The sequence below is a fragment of the Dendrobium catenatum genome, unplaced genomic scaffold (assembly GCF_001605985.2).
Source record: "Dendrobium catenatum unplaced genomic scaffold, ASM160598v2 fragScaff_scaffold_1557, whole genome shotgun sequence".
Taxonomy (NCBI): domain Eukaryota; kingdom Viridiplantae; phylum Streptophyta; class Magnoliopsida; order Asparagales; family Orchidaceae; genus Dendrobium; species Dendrobium catenatum.
Window position 1 is genome coordinate 3177875 of NW_021320019.1, and position 20359 is coordinate 3198233.

Sequence of the window (20359 nt, forward strand, 5' to 3'; positions counted from 1 at the left end):
AGGACATCGGAAAGCCGCCGTTTTATGTGACCAAACCATCTAACTCAACTCTCTCTAACAATAGAAAGAATCTATTAACAATAAAAAAAACAAATTTATGACTGTCACTGCAGGAAAAGTGATGCGTTTTGAGAAAAAATTCCAGAAATAAACAAAAACAGAGAGTTATCATCCGGGCCTGACAAATATGTGACTGTTCCAGACTAAGGAAATACAACATCAAGCAGTCGAAAAACAATAGAGAATTATTAAGATACAATGATCCAATGATTACAGCCAAACAACAAAGCATAAAACAAGAGTAATCTATAATCTTATCATCAAAGAAAACATTAAAGAAAAGAATGATAAATAATTCATTACATAATAACAATAAACTCACATATTATTCATTGGAGCAGTGGACCAAGCACTGGAGGTTCATCTGGATATCCTTTGAGCACCTCACCTTCTCATTCAGTTCAAACGTTATGGATGTGAGAGTTATATCCAGCAGCATCAACCATCTATAAAGTCATAACCTGCTGGCCTATGGAACTTCTGTTATATGATAGAACAGTGTTAATGAACGCTCAAAACTGACAAGCTACGCTGCAGATAGAATTGGTGATCAAATCTATAGTAACAGAAAAGCATATTACCGTTATTTATTTTGTGTGTTCGTAAATTTAGTAGCAGGGGGAAAATAGCTACAATGATTTATTTTATGAATTAGACATTATGAAATTTTATTTGTTTGATAAACAATTCAGATCAATTATAAAAGCATCTTTTAAAAGAAAAATCTCAGATAATTATATTAAAAATTATACACATAATATTGAAAACAAATGTGATACTTTAAATTGACATAAAAGCTGATAATAAGAAAAGAATTTGTGCTGCTACTAGATGATAGAGTAATGCTCATATCAATTAAACTGTAATTGAGTAATTTACAAGGCTAATAAATTATGCAAAAATAATAATTTTGAGTTTGATATACACTATAATTAATTTATTTATAGTTAGTTAGATAATTTTATAAATCAAAGCTAGTGTATAATATTAAAAAAATATGTATTTAGTTACATTCATATTAAATATAATTAGAAACTCTTAGTGCAAATGAATTAAACTCATTAATCACTACCAGTCATTAAAATTCAATTTATACTACAAAAACACTTGATTAAATAATATCATCTATTTGAAATTAGTTAATATATCATTATCTTATTTTAACATAAGGTACACCATTACAGTAACTTTAAGTAATATTAGAAAAAAAGTATTAATATAACACTTACTGGCATAAAGTTGTTGCAAGGCTTAACGCCAATTTAGTTTATCCATTAAAAGAAGTTTAAAAAAAAATAATCATTAATCTCAAGTAGAAAGGTAATTTAATAGTTGCAAACACAAAAACAACTGACGAGTTGAGCGAAAAATAATTTTTGCTTTCTCAAATAAGAAATGCAAAACAAAAGGATTCAAATAACCTAAAGTTTTGTTTTTTATATATATCTCTCATCCTGCATATGATGATATTAGATGATATAAACATACCTTTGAGCTTCATCAATCTCCTTGAAGTTATAAAATTCAGGCTGAAGTGAAAAAGAATGTAGCTCATACAACTTCTGACTCGTCGCTAAAAAGCATCCTTGTAAGTGGCAAAGTTGCCTGACAGCCAAGTAGATTAATATTCAAATTTCTTAAACTCTGAAACAAGATCAAGAAGATTCAGCAAGAAAAGCAGGCATATCAGGAGAATTGACCTTGCAAACGTGAGGTAGCTTACCATCTTCGATCAAAACCAGCACCAATTTCAATCAAGTCAATGTAGAACAATTGTTGAAAACTCTGTTGTAACAAAAAAATTTCTAATTGTTTATCATTTCAAAATAAGTGCGATCTCATGAAATTAGCATGCAATTAATACAACAAAAGAATGGGGTGAAATACAGCTAGTAGTTATCGCAATCAAATGTTCATCCAACAGGCTTGGATGCTAATGGGCGGTGGATGCAATAAACAATACCAACAAACTGAACAATTCAAAACATGCCATAACTAAAAAAAGATGCATTTTAGTTAGTCTATCACAAATTAACCATATTTGATATCAATATAAATAAAATTAATGTTAAAGGAAAAAAAATTGCCAACTACTGACAGTAGGAGAACTAACTTACGGCCATAATTTTCACTCTTTCAAGATATTGAATATGCAAATATGTTTCCTGCAAGCAAACATTAATAAATTATATCAAATAGAAAAAATAGCCGATTGTAATTTCAAAAAGTTAATTGTTATGATTAGAATATGCAGAGTGAAAATTAAATATTTCATCTAATTATTATGACTATAATAAGTAGTTCGAATGTTAAAACAACATAATGTGGTCAGAAAGTAAGGATCAAACATCTTAGAATCTAACCTTGGCCAAGAACCAGAATTGCCTTGGCAGAAAGAGCTATAATGTGCTGAACCTTCTCACTAGTAAAAATGACTTGAGCAGCTAGATGGATATTGCATGGTCGAACCAATTAGCATCAATGATCAAGAAACGGAAACTAATAAATGAAAATGCACAATAAACAACAGTGAAGACTTAAATCAATTTTTAGAAGCTTAAAAAAAAAAGCAGTAGAAAGCATCTCTATCTCCATCTTGGCATCTTCTGCTTGGTATTACCTACAATTAAGTGGGCGGTCACAAAATAATTTTCTATAATCAAATTACTGCCAATACGAGATGGAAAGTTTTACCAAGTTCGATAAATGTAATAATACTGATATAGATTGCAGGTACCTGAGAGTAGGGTAGACTTTTCCTTTTTATCATCTTTCTCTCCACCCTTTTCAGGAGATCCAATATTGGCCATAGACATCATGTACACCGAATATGCTCCATCGGATATCCAAATAAATTCTGGTCCTGAAACAGGATAGAGACACTGACAGCTACCACAAAACCAAATACAAGCTCAAAACTTGTTGAAACAAGGAAAAAAACATTACTTGCAGAAATGTCTGGAGGAACCGCCAACACTTGCACTTTCATCTTCACATCCAAACAGTACATTTGAGCATACTTCGAAGAAGAATCAGCACGAACTTCCGATGCTGTAAAAGTACCATGCAGGGTCAGGAGATGTAAATCTCCAACAGAATCCAATATCAAAAACTGCTTCTGAGACAGCACATGGATTGAAATTGCTTTTACTGATGTCAGAGCTCCGGAGTTGCTTTCAGAAATGGTATTATTGCACTTAATTTTGATGAAAAACGAGCAAAGATCGCCAGAGATTTGTCTCAATCTTGCACACCTTAACTTACCTGAAAGGAATTGATAATGCATCAAAATTGCAAAGACCACCAGCCACATCATTATTAGCAGTTTAAGACGGCTAATATTTCAGAGAAAAAAAGGGCTAATATTTGACCACAACATCTAACATCTCATATATGGGTTGCTCTTTGAAGTTGTTCGCATATTCTGGAAATAGATTCCGAGTACCAAAGGAAATAGCTAATATTTGACAATTGTCTATGTGGTTTGCAATCTAATGTGTTTTATTTCCTTTTTTGAAGTAATAAAGAATCATGGACGACAGCTAGTTTGATTGGTAAGGGCCTTGAAATTGTTGCCAAGATATTGGGATTGACCCTCGCCTTAGCCATAATAAATCCCATCCTTCAAACTTTGGGGGTGAGAAAAAAAGTGAAGTTTATGAATGATTGAGTTGTTTTGATATTGAATTGCAGATCTTGAGTAAATGTCAGCTAGAATTACAGCAAATATCAGAGTAATTTAATGGAACACCAAAGGAATGAACTTTAGATATTTGTAAAAAATAATTATTTAATTGCTAAATAAACAAAAACAATTGAGAGAGGATATAAATAGAGTTAAAGATTGAATTAAAATTTTTAAAATTACTTATTTTCAACATCATGGGCTATAAGTTGATAAATTCTAATGACAAACTAGTCCATTTGACTGTTAACTTGGATAAAAGACATGAAATTCATAGTAAAATGGTTAATCTAAATAGACCTAGACACCTTGTAGGGTATACAACAATGAGGCCTAGGGTAATAATCGACACCAAATAAATGATTTAGATGATGACATAACTAAGAACATGAAAGTTGAAGAAATTACATTTGATATCAAAATAATTCCTAAGGGTTTTTTATTGGGATATAAATATGGATAATTCTTATGACAAACTATGTTCAATGAACATCAAATAAGATTTACTTCAATAAAATAAATTGGATAAGCTAAAATATATTGGATGAGTATGAAAGAAAAAAAGACTGGGTAGAGAAACTACAACTACTTAGATTGAAATGAAATAAATACTGGAAAAATTCCAATATCATATTGTGATTGATTATTTATAGAATTTAATGCAAAAACAACGAAAAAAAAAGTGTGACTCAATATATGAATAAATTTAAGGAATAGATAATGTATATTGAAATAATAAAGATCCTCAAATAAGACTTATAAGTTTAGATATTGTTAAAACCGGGAAATCGAGAGGGAAAAGCTTGCTTTATTCATTACTATCTTCACTATTTATAGATCTATACAAGATATGTAAATGAGGAAATAATAGATTACATAAAATTTCTAATAAAATCTTTCCTAAATTCATTCCTCCATTATGGCGTGATCCATGAGAGCATCCCACGGATTGATCTTTGTGTCCGTCGGATCCTTGCACTGGGAACGACTGGATTTCAACACTCCCCCTCAAGCTGGGAAATATGGATATGTCACTCCCAGCTTGTCAATCATTCTGAGAAAGGCAGAACTGTCCAATCATTTGGTAAGGATATCTGCAAGTTGATCCCTTAATGATACATGGTCGACACTTACTAGACCATTGTCTAGTTTTTCTTTAATGAAATGTCGGCCCACTTCTATGTGCTTGGTCCTGTCATGCTGGACTGGATTGTGGGCTATGATGATTGCTAATTTGTTGTCACAATGTAGCTTCATGGGCTCATCCCACTTAGCCTTTAAGTCTTCTAGGATTATTCTTGTCACGACCCAACCCGACCGGGACGAATCCCGCTCGCATCGGGTCGAGCCCAAACTCAAACTGACTGAACTGATTCCAGGATCTGGCTTTGCAATTTGTTTCAGAACTTTCTTCTTGAGAAAGGCGGAATGTGCCTTACCTCGAGTCGGTCAACTTCTTTAACTACAGCAACGGACGAAAACGGACCGAAGTCGCCCAAAAATCACTTTTTCTTCTTTTTCCTTCGATTTTCTCTCTCCTAGGCTTTTCTCTCTCTTCAAAATATCTCATTTTCTTATATATCCAGACTAATCGTCCTGGACGATCGCAACTTCGTCCCGGGACGATTTGGCTCTGGACGAATTTCGTCCAGACGAAATTAATTAACGTCCCTGGACGATCGGGCTCTATAAAATTTTCATACAGACGATCCAACATATCGTCCAGACGAACTGCTCAGTCTCCAAAATTTCAGCACAACCTGTACCGATCGTCCCGGGACGATCCAACTTTGTCCCGGACGATCTTGGGAGAAAAATAGGCTTTACAATTTTGATCCATAGTAGCTCTTATATTCCCAAGGCCTTAGCTCGATATCCTGCTTCTGCAGTGGATCTTGCCATAACATTGTGTTTCTTGCTTCTCCATGTAACTAAGTTACCTCCAAGGAATGTGCAGTATCCAGAGGTAGATCTTCTGTCAACAGGTGATCCTGCATAGTCAGCATCCGTGTATACTTCTAGGGTTATTCTACGATCTCTCTTAAAGAGAATACCTTTTCCTGTGTTTCCTTTAAAGTAGTGCAATATACTGTCAACCGCTTGCATATGAACTTGCTTTGGATTCTGCATAAATTGACATTCAGCAGTCCATTCAAATTTTCTATTTTTCCTCATTAGCTTGAACAACGGCATAACAATCTGCGAAAATTCTTTAACAAACCTCTTGTAGTATCCTGCCAATCATAAGAAGCTAAGAACCTCTATAACATTTTTTGATGTAGGTCATTTCACAATTGCTTTCACTTTCTATGAGTCTACTCAAATTCCTTCACCACTGATAATATGCCCTAAGAAGGCAATACTCCTTATCCAATATTCAAATTTTGAATATTTTTCATACAATTGATTTTTCCTTAAGGTGTCCAAAACTATCCTTAAATGTTCTGCATGTTCCTTATCAGCCTTTGAATATATCATAATATCATCAAATGAAGATAATTACAAATTGATCTATATAATCTTTGAAAATTTGATTCATTATATCCATAAAGATAGCAAGAACATTTGTTAACTCAAAAGGCATGACTCTGAACTCAAAATGATCATATCTGGTTCTAAAAGTTGTCTTACTAACATCTGCTTCTTTAACCCTCACTTGAAGATACCCTAATTTTAAATCAATTTTAAAAAATATTGCGGCACCTGCTAACTGATCAAACAAGTCATCTATGCGAGGTAATGGATATTAGTTCTTGATAGTCACTTTATTCAGCTCTCTATAGTCAATAGGCATTCTTATGAATTCATCTTATTTCTTAATAGAAAGTACGCATGCACTCCAAAGTAAATGGCTAGCCCTAATAAATCCCTTATCCATCAATTCCTATAAATGAGTTTTTAACTCAAGCAATTCTTTTGGATGTATCATATAAGATATTTGTAAATTGCTGATGTTCCTGATTGTAATTCTATGTTAAATTCAACTTCTCTTTCAAGTGATAATCTAGGTAATTCTTTAAAAAATACATCTGAAAATTCAAAGACAGCTAGAACATTCTGTAATGCCTGAACATCCTTATTTAAGATCTCCATTTTAGCTAAGAATACTAACTCACTCTGATGTAGAACTACATATGAATGCAATGAATTTTGTAAGATCTTGCACAACTTTTAATTAGAGAATAACGAAGAAAACTACAAACATTTAAAACAACAGAATAAAACGCAAGAGGGGTTACGCCCGCTTATGCTAAGTCACATAACCAGAGATTTGAAACTTCAAAATAAATTAGAAAACAACTTCATGCCAGAATAGTAGTTTCAATAAAAATTCCTAGTCTAACAATGAGAGATAGAAGCAAAGAGGTACACTCAAATCCCTATGTTTACTAAGCTTAGAAGAAGCAGGCGAAGGCATCCTTCGTGACTTCAATTAATTCACAAAAAAAAAGGTTGGACTTAAGAAACACAAGAAGAGGATTAGAGAACCTTCGTCAAGGACCGGCGGCGATCCTCCACTCGAAGATCTCTAACTGTTATTCAATAGTTTCCACCAAAGTATCCAAGATGCGTTCGATGAAAACTTCAACGGTATGATCGATCCTCGGGATGACGTCAAAGAAAGTTGAATGGAGAATGTGCATGAAGCCGTGTTTGTCGTACTCGAGTCCGTATTCAGTGTCGGGATCGGCCATTCATGGATGCTAGTGAACGACGTCTTCCCAAGTAGCTAGCACTCTTTGAACGTTGTTGAAGAGAAAGAAGTTTCTCTTCAACTCGAATTAGGGAGGAGGCAAGGAGGAATTTCCCTCCCAAAACTGAAATAAATTTCATATTTTGAGAATTAAGAGATGAGAAATTAGGAGGAAAATTAATCTCCCTAAATTGGGGAAAGAGAATTAATGAGAGAGAGGAGTGGAGAGAGAGGGGGGGGGGGGGGGGGGGGGGGTCGGGTAGAGAGAGAGAGGGGGCCGGCGGCTATGAAGAGAGGGAGGGATTTTAATTTGATTCCAAAATTAGGAGGGCTTTCTTTGGAAACAAAATAAATAAAAAGGGGATTAGGGAAAATCGGCTAAGGAGGCGGAGATGAAATTTAGAAATACTTCCAATAAGGGCTAGAGGGGATTTAGAAAATAAATCCCAAATCCCTATGGGTGGGCCGGCGGCATGCATGGGCAAGGGAGCATTTCATGGGGGGAATTAAGGCTTCCTAAATTAACTTTAAGAATTAGGAAAGTAAATAAACAAATCCAATTTGAATTTAAAATTCAAATTGAATTAAATTAAGTACTTTCCTAAAATAGGTGAACTAAATTAGGAAAGAATTTTTGAATTTCAAATTAATTCCAAATTGCATTCACCCAAATTAAGAAACCAAAGAATGATTGGAAAGAGGTGAGGCCGACGGCTAGGGCTAGGGCTGGCGGGTGAGGGAGGGATTGGTGTGGGGAGAATTGGGTGGTGGGAGATTAGATGGTCGGTCGACAAAGAGGGTGGGGGCCTTGGTCAACGGCTAGTTGGTGGGAGATGGGGGTTGAGGGAAGACGAAGATAGGAAACCACGAACCTGGCTGTCTCCGAGGTTGGTGGGTGATGCGTCAATCTCCCACTCCAAGGGGTCTCTCTCCGATCTCTCTCAAGCTTTCTCAAGAATTCCAACAAGAAAACAAAATTCTCAAATAATCATTCATTAACCTCAAAAAAAAAAATAGGGAGGGCTATATAAAGCCTCATACAAAGGACTCAAAGACAAAAGACACTAATGCCCCTTGGGCTTACATACGACATCCCTTCATAAGAGGGTACAACGGGAAACTAAAGAAAGTAAATAAAATACGACAACAGAGTTAAGAAAATACATAGGATAAATCAAAAATAAAATGACTCAATCGTAGCCGTAGATCGGCGGCCACGCCTCTGATAAACCTTTCATGATATGATGTCCCCGTCACACCCCTTCTTAAATACTTACCCAGCTTCACTGCACTAACAAGAGATGATGTTGCATTCTTCTCAAATGGAAAATAAAAGGTATTCTCACTTATCAAATTAAACTTTATTCTTTTTTCCAACATTCAATTATAGCAAAATTTTTAACTAGCTAATTCATTCCTAAAATGATGTCAAAAATTTTAATAGACACTAAAATCAATTCTATTAAAAATTTGTGACCCTGAATATCCAAATTCATAAGACACATCTCATTTGCAGGTAAACTATCCCCTGTCGGCATTATGACACACAAGGCAGGTGTAAAACATACAGACTTAACAGATAAATCAAAACATAATTTTTCAGAAATAAATGAATAGGATGTACCAGAATAAAAAATAATACTGCCAAACTTATTGAAAATCAAAAGTATATATGTAATCACTCTCTTTGAATATTTAGCTTTATGAGGTATAATGGCAAACACTCAAGTTTTCACAAGTTGATTACCTTTGACCTCTGATGCTTCACCTTTTAACTAAACTAGTGGTTTTCCTTGTACTATTGGTCTTACATGGAACTGAATTTTTTTACCTACTTTCCTTCCAGATATATTCTATATTGCGCTTGCTCCTGATATCCATGTAGTCTGGCATTAATTCTTCTCTTGAGGGCAATCCACCTTGTGACGACCCAATTCACCATATCTAAAACATCTTCTAGATCCCACCAAACACTGACCAGAATGCCTCTTCTCACACTTCTCTCACAATGGTTTTTCAAATTGACTTTCTTTATGTTTATCATCAAATTTTAGCTTCTTGTTCTTGAATCGATCATCTTTTTCAAATATCTTTTCTTTTTCTGGTTGTTGTTGTTCCCAACAATGCTTAAAAAATTCAGCTCATTTTTAATCCTTCTGGCTCTCCACTATGACTATAAACTCACTGATATCAAAAGGCACCAATGCAAGTCGCAACTAGTTCCTGAGACCTCTCAAGAATCTATGGCACTCCTAGGTGCTGACATAATGAGTCCTTAGCTTCATGTTACACAACTGACTTCAAACCCTGAGTCAGATTGAAGAATTTATCTTGCTGACCTAGTATGGCAGAAAGAGGAATGAACTAATCTTTGAATACTTTTACAATATCATCCCAATGTATGCTAATGATAGACATCTATCTAAATTTCTCTCTATGTTGTGCTTGCCATTATCTTTCTGTTTCTCATTCCAGAACAAATATAGCCAAATGTACCTTTCTATTTTCAGGATAAATCATATCATTTAAGATTTTTCCTATCTTCAACAGCCAGTCCTCAGATATTGTTGAATCACTTTTACCTTTAAATGCTGGTGGTTTAAACTTATGAAATAACTTTAAATGTTGATCCACTTCATCGTCACATTCAGATTTGAGTCCACTGCTAGTAGAAGATTTCTTCATAGATGTCATTTTATCTACAACTTGTGAGATCAAATGCACAATACTCATTAGACTTATTTCGCTCATTCATTCATATTTTTATATCTTACCTAGATGACTGACCAATTATTCTTTCTAACAACTTCTTAGACATAATTATCAATATGTATATAGATAGATCATAAAATATATGTACTCATGATAATAAACATGATCATTTTAAAATATTAAATAGGCCTATTATGTAACTATGTTTACTCTTCGAATGAATGCATGCATAGTTCTATTCAACCTTGATTAAACCTATAGCTATGTATACATAGTTTTATTCAACCTTGATTAAACCTATAGCTATGTATACATCATATTCATTATATCTCTTTTTACTTCATTATCTAAATCCAATTATGCTTCTATTTAATTTTTATTTAGGCTTTGGTACCAATTTCTATCACACCGCATTTTGACCTCCCTTACAGTCAACATCAAGTGTAACAGAGGAAAATCTGAAAAGATCTTACTTACACTCATTCTGAATTACATCTATCAGAATTAGGAAATAAGAAGTAGTCTTATTCAGAATATCCTAACATATCAAGCTTTATACTTAACAACATAAAGCATTCAATATACCTCAAATAAATTACACATCTCAAAAGAAATACAGAGCTTTACTAAAATTTAAAAAATTTACTTACATATCCAAAAGGCTGCACAACTCCTACTTAGATCTCTTTATACCCAAAAAAATTATATGCACACATAGGAGTAGTCAACTGCCCTGACTACTATCCCACTTGCTATTTCCCCTTGTCTGTAGTACAACCACTGCTAATGAGTTGAAGCTCAATGAAATATGCAATCATTGTATAAAAATAGTAATTAATATATTGACAATTAAATTAAATCACATGTAAAGTTCATACTAGTCATAAGAATTTCATAACATTCATTTATGTTCTATTTATTAATCTACGCTTTATACAAGTCATATGATGACTATAGACTTTTCTATTATTCTAGCTTTCAAATTTAAAGTTGCGTCTGAATTCCAAACTTTTAGAATTAAAGTTGCTCTCTTATTAAAAGTTGTGTTCGCTCAACTTTTAGAATTTTGAGAGTGTATGTTTACCTTATCAAGTCGTCCACCTTTACTTGTGCGGACATATTCCTTATATATGACTTATTTCATCTTTCCAATATCATTCAGTTATAACAATCATGAACTGCATCATTATAGTCACTAATTAATGAATCAACAATTTATCTATGAAAAAAACTAAAATTAGAGTTATCATAAATAATAGTTATGAATTTTCAGATATATTAAATTTTTACTATATCCTATGCATTGTTTTGATATCTCACCTTACATGAGATTTGTTCTTTTAGGTCTTATTTTTTTCTCTTTTGTACACCACCTAAAACATGCATTTCTTTATTTACACATATAAATAAATAAAGCAACAATATGAATATCTTACAAATTACCTCAATTGCACTCTTCTTTATTCAATTTAACATTCTCCTTCCTCTACTAAACTTTTTTCCTTAGTTCCTTTTATTTCTTTTCTATTTAACCACAACAACCCCTAATTAACAACATCAACAATATACAACAACATACATAAATAACTACATTCTTAACATCAACAACTAATCATCAACTACTCTTACCTGATTTCAATTTTTCTGCTTATATTTCCTTGCTGATTCATATTTTAGTTAATATTAGCTGATTGCATTGACTATGACAGTAGTAGTATCACCTAATTTAAGCAACCAACACTTCATTTCATCACCTCAACTACTATTTTCTGTTAACACTACAGCCCTTCGGATTTCAATAGCCATTCTTACTGATTTCCACCATTACAATTCTTTGTACACATTAAATTCAGCAACTATTAATATAATTACTGATTCCATTGATTCTGCAGACCTAAAAAAGTTTCTTCCTAATTTCCTTACCTGCAAATACATCAACAGCACTCTGCAGCCATGTTTTCTCCAGCTCCCACTCTTCCTCTGCCCACTGCTCTCGGCAATAGCACCTGCTTCGACTCCAAGAAATGCCAAGGGATTATCGTGGGTGCAATGAATAAAACGAGTGGAATGAAATGCCTTAATTACATTAGAATGAAATTCCACTAAACAATATAATATTCACTCCTAAAATCCACTAATTTACTCTCAAATCCTGCTATCCACTAAGCTACCATCCTTTAGTGCTAGCTATTGGATGGAATAAAGAATCCATCAGCCAATGCATGCGTTTATTAGTGGATGTAGATTAGGAATATAAAAATAAACTGTGTACTTAATTGCTCAGTGGAAAACAGAAAAAGGTACTACATTCACAATGCTGAACTTGTCTAATGGCTAAGGGAAAGAGCAATATATTGGATTACACACATCTTTACATGTTCTTTATAAACTTAGGAAGATGTTAGCATGAATCTTGTATTTGGATTGCCACAAAATTTTAGGAAACAAGATTATATTTTTGTTGTGGTGGACCGATTTTTTAAAAATCCCACTTTATTCTATGGAATTAAACTTATGACGCCTTACATATAATCAAGCTGTAAGATAAATAAGAAAATGGACCAGTATGATAAATAAGAAATTTACAGTTATTTTCACATTCATATTGTTATTTTTTATTGATCATTCACACAAATAACTAATAACTAATATATTGAAATAACATTTATTGCATTGAACTCATTATGTCTATTTGTATATGAATGCACTTATAGCTCATATGATCAACATAGTATTTTGTATTATTTCCTTATATATTTGACTTTATATTAGAATTATTAATCTCCCTTAGTGTGTGGCCCATTCGATGCTATATTATGATTTAAAAAAAAAGGAATAAGGAATAATGGAAAAGTAACTACTTTTGTTTTGTACAGCAATATTTCGGATGTATGATGTCAGATATTATAAAAGATGTGTATGATAAGAATGTTAGTTAAAGATTTTGAATACGTAAGAACTTATTTTAAAAGTTATATTGACAGCTCTGTATTTGAACTAATGAATTTAATTAGGCAAGCTTCCATTACAATGTTTATGATGAATACATTAAATAATTGTTAAATGTCAAGTATACTTTTGGGAGGATCGAGTCAGGCTACTTTTCGTCACTTGATCTTGACGAGTTAATCAAAATGGGTATGGTCAAAGTTATCCATGGCTAGATTGTTCGGTTTTTTATGCCTTATGATTACCTGAAAGAGGGTGTAAATGGGATGCGATAAAAAATGCTATTAGGGCAAGGTTTGAATTGTGAAGTATAATGAAAGCATAATTGGATTTAAAAATAAAGTTAGAAATGTGATTGATTTTGATATGACTATTGCAAAGCTATAAGACGATCTCATTGAGGGTAGTTAGTTTCGTTAAGTCTAGGAGCAACATGCATAACATGATCACCCAATTGAATTATATAGGTAAATATATAGATACTTATAGATAAATACACCAAAAGAAGTGCTAAATGAATGAATGGATAGTTGTCCCGATCAGCTATGATGACTTTTGATGTCATCTTTGACAAATAGATCAATTAGTAAAATATTTTGCTACAATTGAACGTAGGAAGAAGAGTAAATTTAACTTATCTGATGGAAAATTATTTTACATTTCAAGTGATAAGACTATAATATATTTTTTAGTATGTGAATTAAATGGTTGAAAAGCGGCAAGTTGATGTTATTGAAGTATTAAATAAGGACATTTAGAAATTGAAGAATGTTCCAGTTGTAGCAGAATTTCTTGATGTATTCCAGGAGGAACTATCATGATTGCCACCTAAAAGAGAAGTGAAATTTGGAATTGCGTTGCAGCAAGGAAAATCAATATACGTAGATCTCCCTATAGATGGCTCCTAAAGATCTACATGAATTGAAATGTCAATTGCAAGAGTTAATGGATAAGGGATTCATTAGACTAAGTATTTTTAATTAGAGTGCACCTATTTTCATTAAAAACAAAGATGGATCCATGAGGTTATAAATTGATTATCAAGAGTTGAATAAAATAAGAATTAAGAGAAAATACCCATTATCAGAATTTGACGATTTATTTAATCAATTAGAAGGTGCTACAGTGTTCTCCAGAATTGATTTACGATGAGGATACTATCAAGTCAAAGTTAAAGAAAAAGATATCGCAAAGATAGTTTTTGGAACTCGTACAAATATTATGAGCTCTTGGTGATGTCATTTGGGTTAACAAATGTACCGACTATAATGGATGAATGCCAAGGAAAATAGTTATAAATGTTTATAAAACAATGATTTTTTTGTAATTCAAATTATATAAGCAAGGTCTACACACAAACTTTTACTCGGACAACTCTCTTGGTCAAAATCTATATAAAAGGAGAAATCTCTATTTCCCATCAACAGCACTGCAGCCTCCCCCTCGCTCCCTACATCCCCCTCTGTGGGAAGTTGCAATCATGCATATGCCTTCTAGCATCACAATACTTCGATGTCTTCCATATCCATCTCCAGTAAACCAAACACAACATTCACGTAGGTTGGCAATATAAATTCGATGGCAGGACGTTAATTATCAAAATAGTATTAAAAAGCCTTCATACAAGACACTCAACTAGCAGCCTGGGATTCTACCATAATGTCAATGCCTTTACAGACACAAAATTTTGATGTTCTTTACATCCCCACAAGGAAACTAGAAATACCACACAATGAAGCTAAATCAATTCCAAGTTCTTAAATAAGAGATCATGCAATCAAGCAATGATTCTGGCAAACTAGAATTCAAAAGTGTCAATTCCAAACACTTCGATAAATATTAGAGAAAAATAAAGAATTGCATAAAAAATTTACCGGGAGCTTGATTTCCATCGGTCTTTTCTTCCATGATTCCTTCAACTCTAGCAGAAGCTCCGCCATCTGGACGGCTAACAGGAATTATCACCCCATTCGGAACGGCCCTCTTCCCCAGCCCAAACAACCGATCGCCACTCTTACCAGCAGCCATGTATCCTTTCCTCTTCCCCTTGAGCTCACCCCCTTTCACCAACGTCCTCATGGGGAAAACCCTAACACCACCAATCTCACCAAGCACCATAACCCCCGTCGACATCCCGATCGAATATATCGGGAGATCGCAGTCTACCACAGCGCACTTCACCAAATCTATGCTCATCAATTCATTCCCTTCCCCCTCCTCTATCCTCGCAGCCATCACCCAGATCTGACTAGCGGCTGGCGCGTGAACAACAAAGTAGTTGACCGTCCCGATGAGCCGCACGCCGAAACCATGCGCCAGGGGAAGAGTGGCAGGCGCGCTCTTCTTGTAAGTAAGGCGGACAGATGCGAAGCGCGGGGGATTGAGGTGGAGGATCCAAGCGCGGAGGGCGAGAGCTGCGCCGGCGTCCAGGGGAGCGGCGGCGAAGAAGAGGACGCGGCTGGTAGGGAGGAGGCGGAGGAAGGACACGGCGGTGGAGGCGGAAGGGACGACTGTGGGCGGCAGCGATGGGGAGGATGGGGAGAAGGAGGGGAAGAGAAGGTGGGAAGAATCGGATAGAGAGAGCGCGAGGGAGTTGGAGGAGTGTTCGAAGAGGAGGGAGGAGACGGAGTGGGGAGAGGATGAGGTTTTGAGGAGGTCGAGCTTGGAAGCTTGAAACGGCATAACCGCCCGCTTCCTGTTTGATCAAATGCCAAGCCGATATGCAGCGCCGGGGCCGGAGTTGCATGAGCGCTGGCCGGCGGGGACTAAGGCAATCCTTAACAAAAATAAAAAATAAAAAAATTGAAAGCAAACAAAGGGATGCAAATAAAGCTCATCTTCGCACTAATGGATCTCCACTTTCCTTAAACTCAGCTAAATAGCGTAACAGCCACAGTTAAAATCCGCCAATGAACCGGATGATGAAGAGTTTTACCGTTCAAATATTCGATTGGGTTGGATCAGATTTCAATTAGATGATAAAATAAATACTAATTTTATTTAAACATAATATCAGAGATATAATAATAATACACTTAATTAAAATATGTGACAAAATAAATAATTATGAAATATATAAAATAATGCAACATATATTATTTTTGAAAAATAAAGATAAAGTATTGAGTAACACACTATTTCATAATTTCTCCTTTTTTTGTTGAAATCTTCATTTTCTTTCTTGTAGTAGATGAAATTCTATAAATAAAGTGAAGAAAAAAAATTAATATCCAATAAAAGATATGCAAGCAATACAATTAATATAATACAAAGTACAATAAGCAAAAAAATACATGTATATCATAAAAATTTCTAGAGAGAGAGAAAACTAGTGAGGGAAAACTAGATTTGGCCTCTTTTTTATCTTTTCCAGCTTAGCTACCCAATAATAGAAGCTGCTAGTATCGATGTAGGTGACCTTTTGTCTATCTCAGTTTTATTATGATTTAATTTATATTTTGATAGTAAAAAAATGAAGATAATTTTACACATGTAAAACTTTCACCACATAATTTTTTGTATGTGAAGAGACAATGATTCTGTACATTTAGGTTTTTTTTTTTTGAACTTTAATATTGGAGATTTTGAGAGTTGCGCTAGTTTAATTGAGTAGAAAATAATTTTGAATCTAAAAAATAATGTTGTAGTTCAATTAAAGTCTTAAAACAACGTTCTATACCATCTCTATTAATTTTGTTGTATTATAAAATAATATATTTTTATATAGTAATACATTTAACTGCGTAATGTTATATCTTTTTGTAAAATTCTAGAATGAGTTTATTTATGTTTTAATTCATGCATTGCAATGCATTATATGCTTAATTGGTTAAATGTGTGATTATGAGGAGATCTAGTTTGAGTAGAAGGAATTATGTTATGATGCTTATGAGCATATTTTGGTACTGATATTGAGAGGCATAAGAGTCAAAATTCTAAAACAAAAAACTATCTGATATTAAGTGCATAATTCTTTATTTATTTTCTTGGTAATAATATTTGAATTCTTGATAACTGTAACTACTACTTTCTCAGCATAATGAATTATTATATTTCTTTTAACACTCAATTAAATGCTTATTAATGAATTTTTTTAAAAATTAAGATCATAAATGTGGCATGCTAAGCTGTGTTGGCTCATAGTTATTTCTTCTTATGTTTTAGCGTTTGAGAGGGGGAAATGGCTAGTTGAGTAGTCGTGTCATGATCTGATCTGAGTTTGTAGAAATGTTTATTTATTCTAATTTTTGTACAGTCATGAGTAATTAATTATATTTTTCTATTCTATAGCCCAGTATGTAGTCATGTACTATAGTTAAGGGTGTCAATATTTAGCACGACACAAAAACCCAACCCGAACCCGACCCAAAAATTTCGTGAGGGAAAACTAGATTTGGCCTATTTTTGGTCTTTTCCAGCTTAGCTACCCAATAATAAAAAGTTGTTAGTATTGATGTAGGTGACCTTTTGTCTATCTCAGTTTTATTATGATTTAATTTATATTCTGATAGTAAAAAAGTGAAGATAATTTTACACCTGCAAAACTTTTATCACATAATTTTTTATATGTGAAGGGACAATGATTCTGAACTTCTTTTTTTTTTTTTTTTTGAAATTTTACATTGGGGATTTTGAGAGTTGTGCAAGTTTAATTGATTAGAAAATGATTTTTCTCTAAAAAATAATGTTGTAGTTCAATTAAAGTCTTAAAACAACATTCTATACCATCTCTATTAATTTGGTTGTATTATAAAATAATATATTTTTATATAGTAGTACATTTAACTGCTTACCGTTATATCATTTTGTAAAATTCTAGAATGAGTTTATTTATGTTTTAATTCATGCATTGCAATGAATTATATGCTTAATTGGTTGAAATGTGAGATTATGAGAAGAAATAGTTTGGGTAGAAAGAATTATGTTGTGATGCTTATGGGCATGTTTTGGTACTGATATTGAGAGGCATAAGAGTCAAAATTCTAAAAAATTTATGTGATATTAAGTGTTTCTTTATTTATTTTCTTGGTAACATTATTTGAATTCTTGATAACTGCAACTTCTACTTTCTCAGCATAATGAATTATTAGATTACTTTTAACACTCAATTAAATGCTTATTAATGAATTTATTTTAAAAATTAAGATCGTAAATGAGGCATGTTAAGCTGTGATGGCTCATAATTATTTTGTCATATGTTTTTAGGGTCTGAGATGGGGAAATGACTAGTTGAGTAGTAGTGTCATGATCTGATATGAGTTTATAGAGATATTAATTTAATTTAATTTTTGTACAGTCATGACTAATTAATTATATTGTTCTATTCTACAGCCCAGTATGTAGTCATGTACTATAATTGTATATTCATTTTATCAATAAATGAAATGAGAAATTTGTGGATGAGTTTAATTTTAATGCACTGAATATTGTTAGTAGTTATGTAATTATTATTATTTTAAAGTTAGAATTTGGGCAAAAAATTTTGAATGGTTTTCAAAACTTAGATCATGGGGTTCACTTGTTGTAAGCCAACACGATAGGGTTTGTCTAGTCTGTGGGTCTAATCAGGTTGGGTTGTGGCAAACATTTTTGATATTAGAGCAATATTTTTTAAAAATTGATCGTAAAACATAGCTATAGTAAATGATATGTAAGTCTAATTAAGTGATTTTGGGTCTATCTCGACATTCATTTTTGCTTATTTTTATGTCCATGTATATTCATTAGAGTATTTTGTGTTATTATGAATCCGCTATATCCAAATATAATAGATAGATATAGTATAAGTCATGTAGCACTTGTACATACACTATAGGAAAAAATATGAGTTATTAGCTGTTGACATTGATTTTCACTCAGATCCCTGGGTCAAAAGGGTTGACTTGATCAAATTAACCAATCCATGCCCTAAGACCATCTCCCTTGTACTCAATTGAGTCAAAAAAAATATGTTGAGCCCAGACCCATGCCCTAGGTCAACCTGGTTGACCAAGATTGACCCAATTCCCTTCCTTTCAATTTCAAATCCAATTCAGAGCTTCTTGGGCTCAATTCACTCCTCTCTTGGACTTCAGGGGTCAGACCTAGCACATTGGGCCCATGTCCATGCCCTGGGTCAACCCCCCTGATTGACCCAATTAGCCCAATTGAGCCCAAATAAATTTCAAATCCATTTCAAACCTATTTTTGGCTCAAATCCTCCATCCCATGGACCTACTTGACCAAGTTAACCAAGTCAACATTTAACTTGGTCAACCCAAGTCTTAATGGGTCAATTTGACCTATTTAGGCTCATTTAAACCCTTCTTAATTCATTCAATTGTTTCCTAATGCTCCCTTGACTCAAACCACTGCCAATTGAGTTTAATTTCCCTCCTATTTATCCCTAGAGTTGATCCTAACCGTCGATCTAATGCTTAGGTTTATATATACCCTTTTTAGGGTTCCAAGGGAAGGCTTTTGGCATTTTATTCTTTCCAAGAGTTCCCAAGCCCAAATTTTGGCTTGTTTGAGCTCCTTGGACTTTTCTCCACCTTCCTCCACCTAAATTCACCGTAAAAGTCTCGTCGGCGGTGAGATCTCCAGCCAACCAAGGATAAATCCCTTCCAAGTGATTTTACCATCAATCCATAGTGTTTTGGGTCACGATTCCTTCTACAATTAAGAGAATGGATAATCTACAAGTGTAACAAACCCAAGATCTATTGAATCCATCAATTAGATTGAGGTTAATTTGAAAGCCTAGATAGAAACACTTAGATCTAAATAGAGGTTTTTATATGGCATTTTAGATCGAGCTAACAGTCCCACATGAATGTTCTTCATGTATAGAGCTTGTCTTTAAATTTTCACTTGATTTATTGCACCCAATTGAGAGAACGAAGCAAAAAAAATGGATTTATGGTTTGGTTTACATAACCCGAGTGTTACGTAAGATCTAGACCATTGATCACACAATCAACGGTCCAGATCCATTCATTCAGCAGTTCTCGTCCGACTGCGGATGCAATACTGTGTGTGTTTCCTTTCGTCCAACTTGATTTAAGCCATTGATCCATTTAGGCGAAAGATCAGACTGCGGGGAGACTTAGCTTATGTGGCTAAGTGGAATTCTCATCTATGGCAATCAATATCGCGGTCATTACCCAAAGATTACCGGCGGCATAATCATTGTGCCGCCAGGCAATGATTGACCGCGGACCGTGGAACCAATCAGCACCCGCCACTCGTCTCCCGAGCGACCATATATATTATCAATC

At 33.8% G+C, this 20359-nt stretch overlaps 1 protein-coding gene across 4 annotated transcripts; it reads right to left on the reverse strand.

Annotated features, from left to right (window-relative positions):
* Nucleotides 1-212: 212 nt before the first annotated feature.
* LOC110115014 lies at nucleotides 213-15964 on the reverse strand. 4 transcript variants are annotated; one of them, XM_020848108.2, is made up of 8 exons: nucleotides 14975-15964; nucleotides 3007-3324; nucleotides 2798-2923; nucleotides 2424-2559; nucleotides 2178-2225; nucleotides 1784-1845; nucleotides 1549-1665; nucleotides 213-540 (listed from the first exon to the last, which is right to left on the reverse strand). In XM_020848108.2, exons 1-4 carry the CDS (start codon nucleotides 15780-15782, stop codon nucleotides 2546-2548), a joined length of 1266 nt encoding a protein of 421 aa, XP_020703767.1. In that variant the 5' UTR covers nucleotides 15783-15964; the 3' UTR covers nucleotides 213-540; nucleotides 1549-1665; nucleotides 1784-1845; nucleotides 2178-2225; nucleotides 2424-2545. The 4 variants fall into 4 exon arrangements, with proteins under 4 accessions (XP_020703767.1, XP_020703766.1, XP_020703764.1 ...); XM_020848107.2 differs by having other exon boundaries at nucleotides 2424-2680; XM_020848105.2 differs by having other exon boundaries at nucleotides 2424-2504; nucleotides 14975-15963.
* Nucleotides 15965-20359: the final 4395 nt, after the last annotated feature.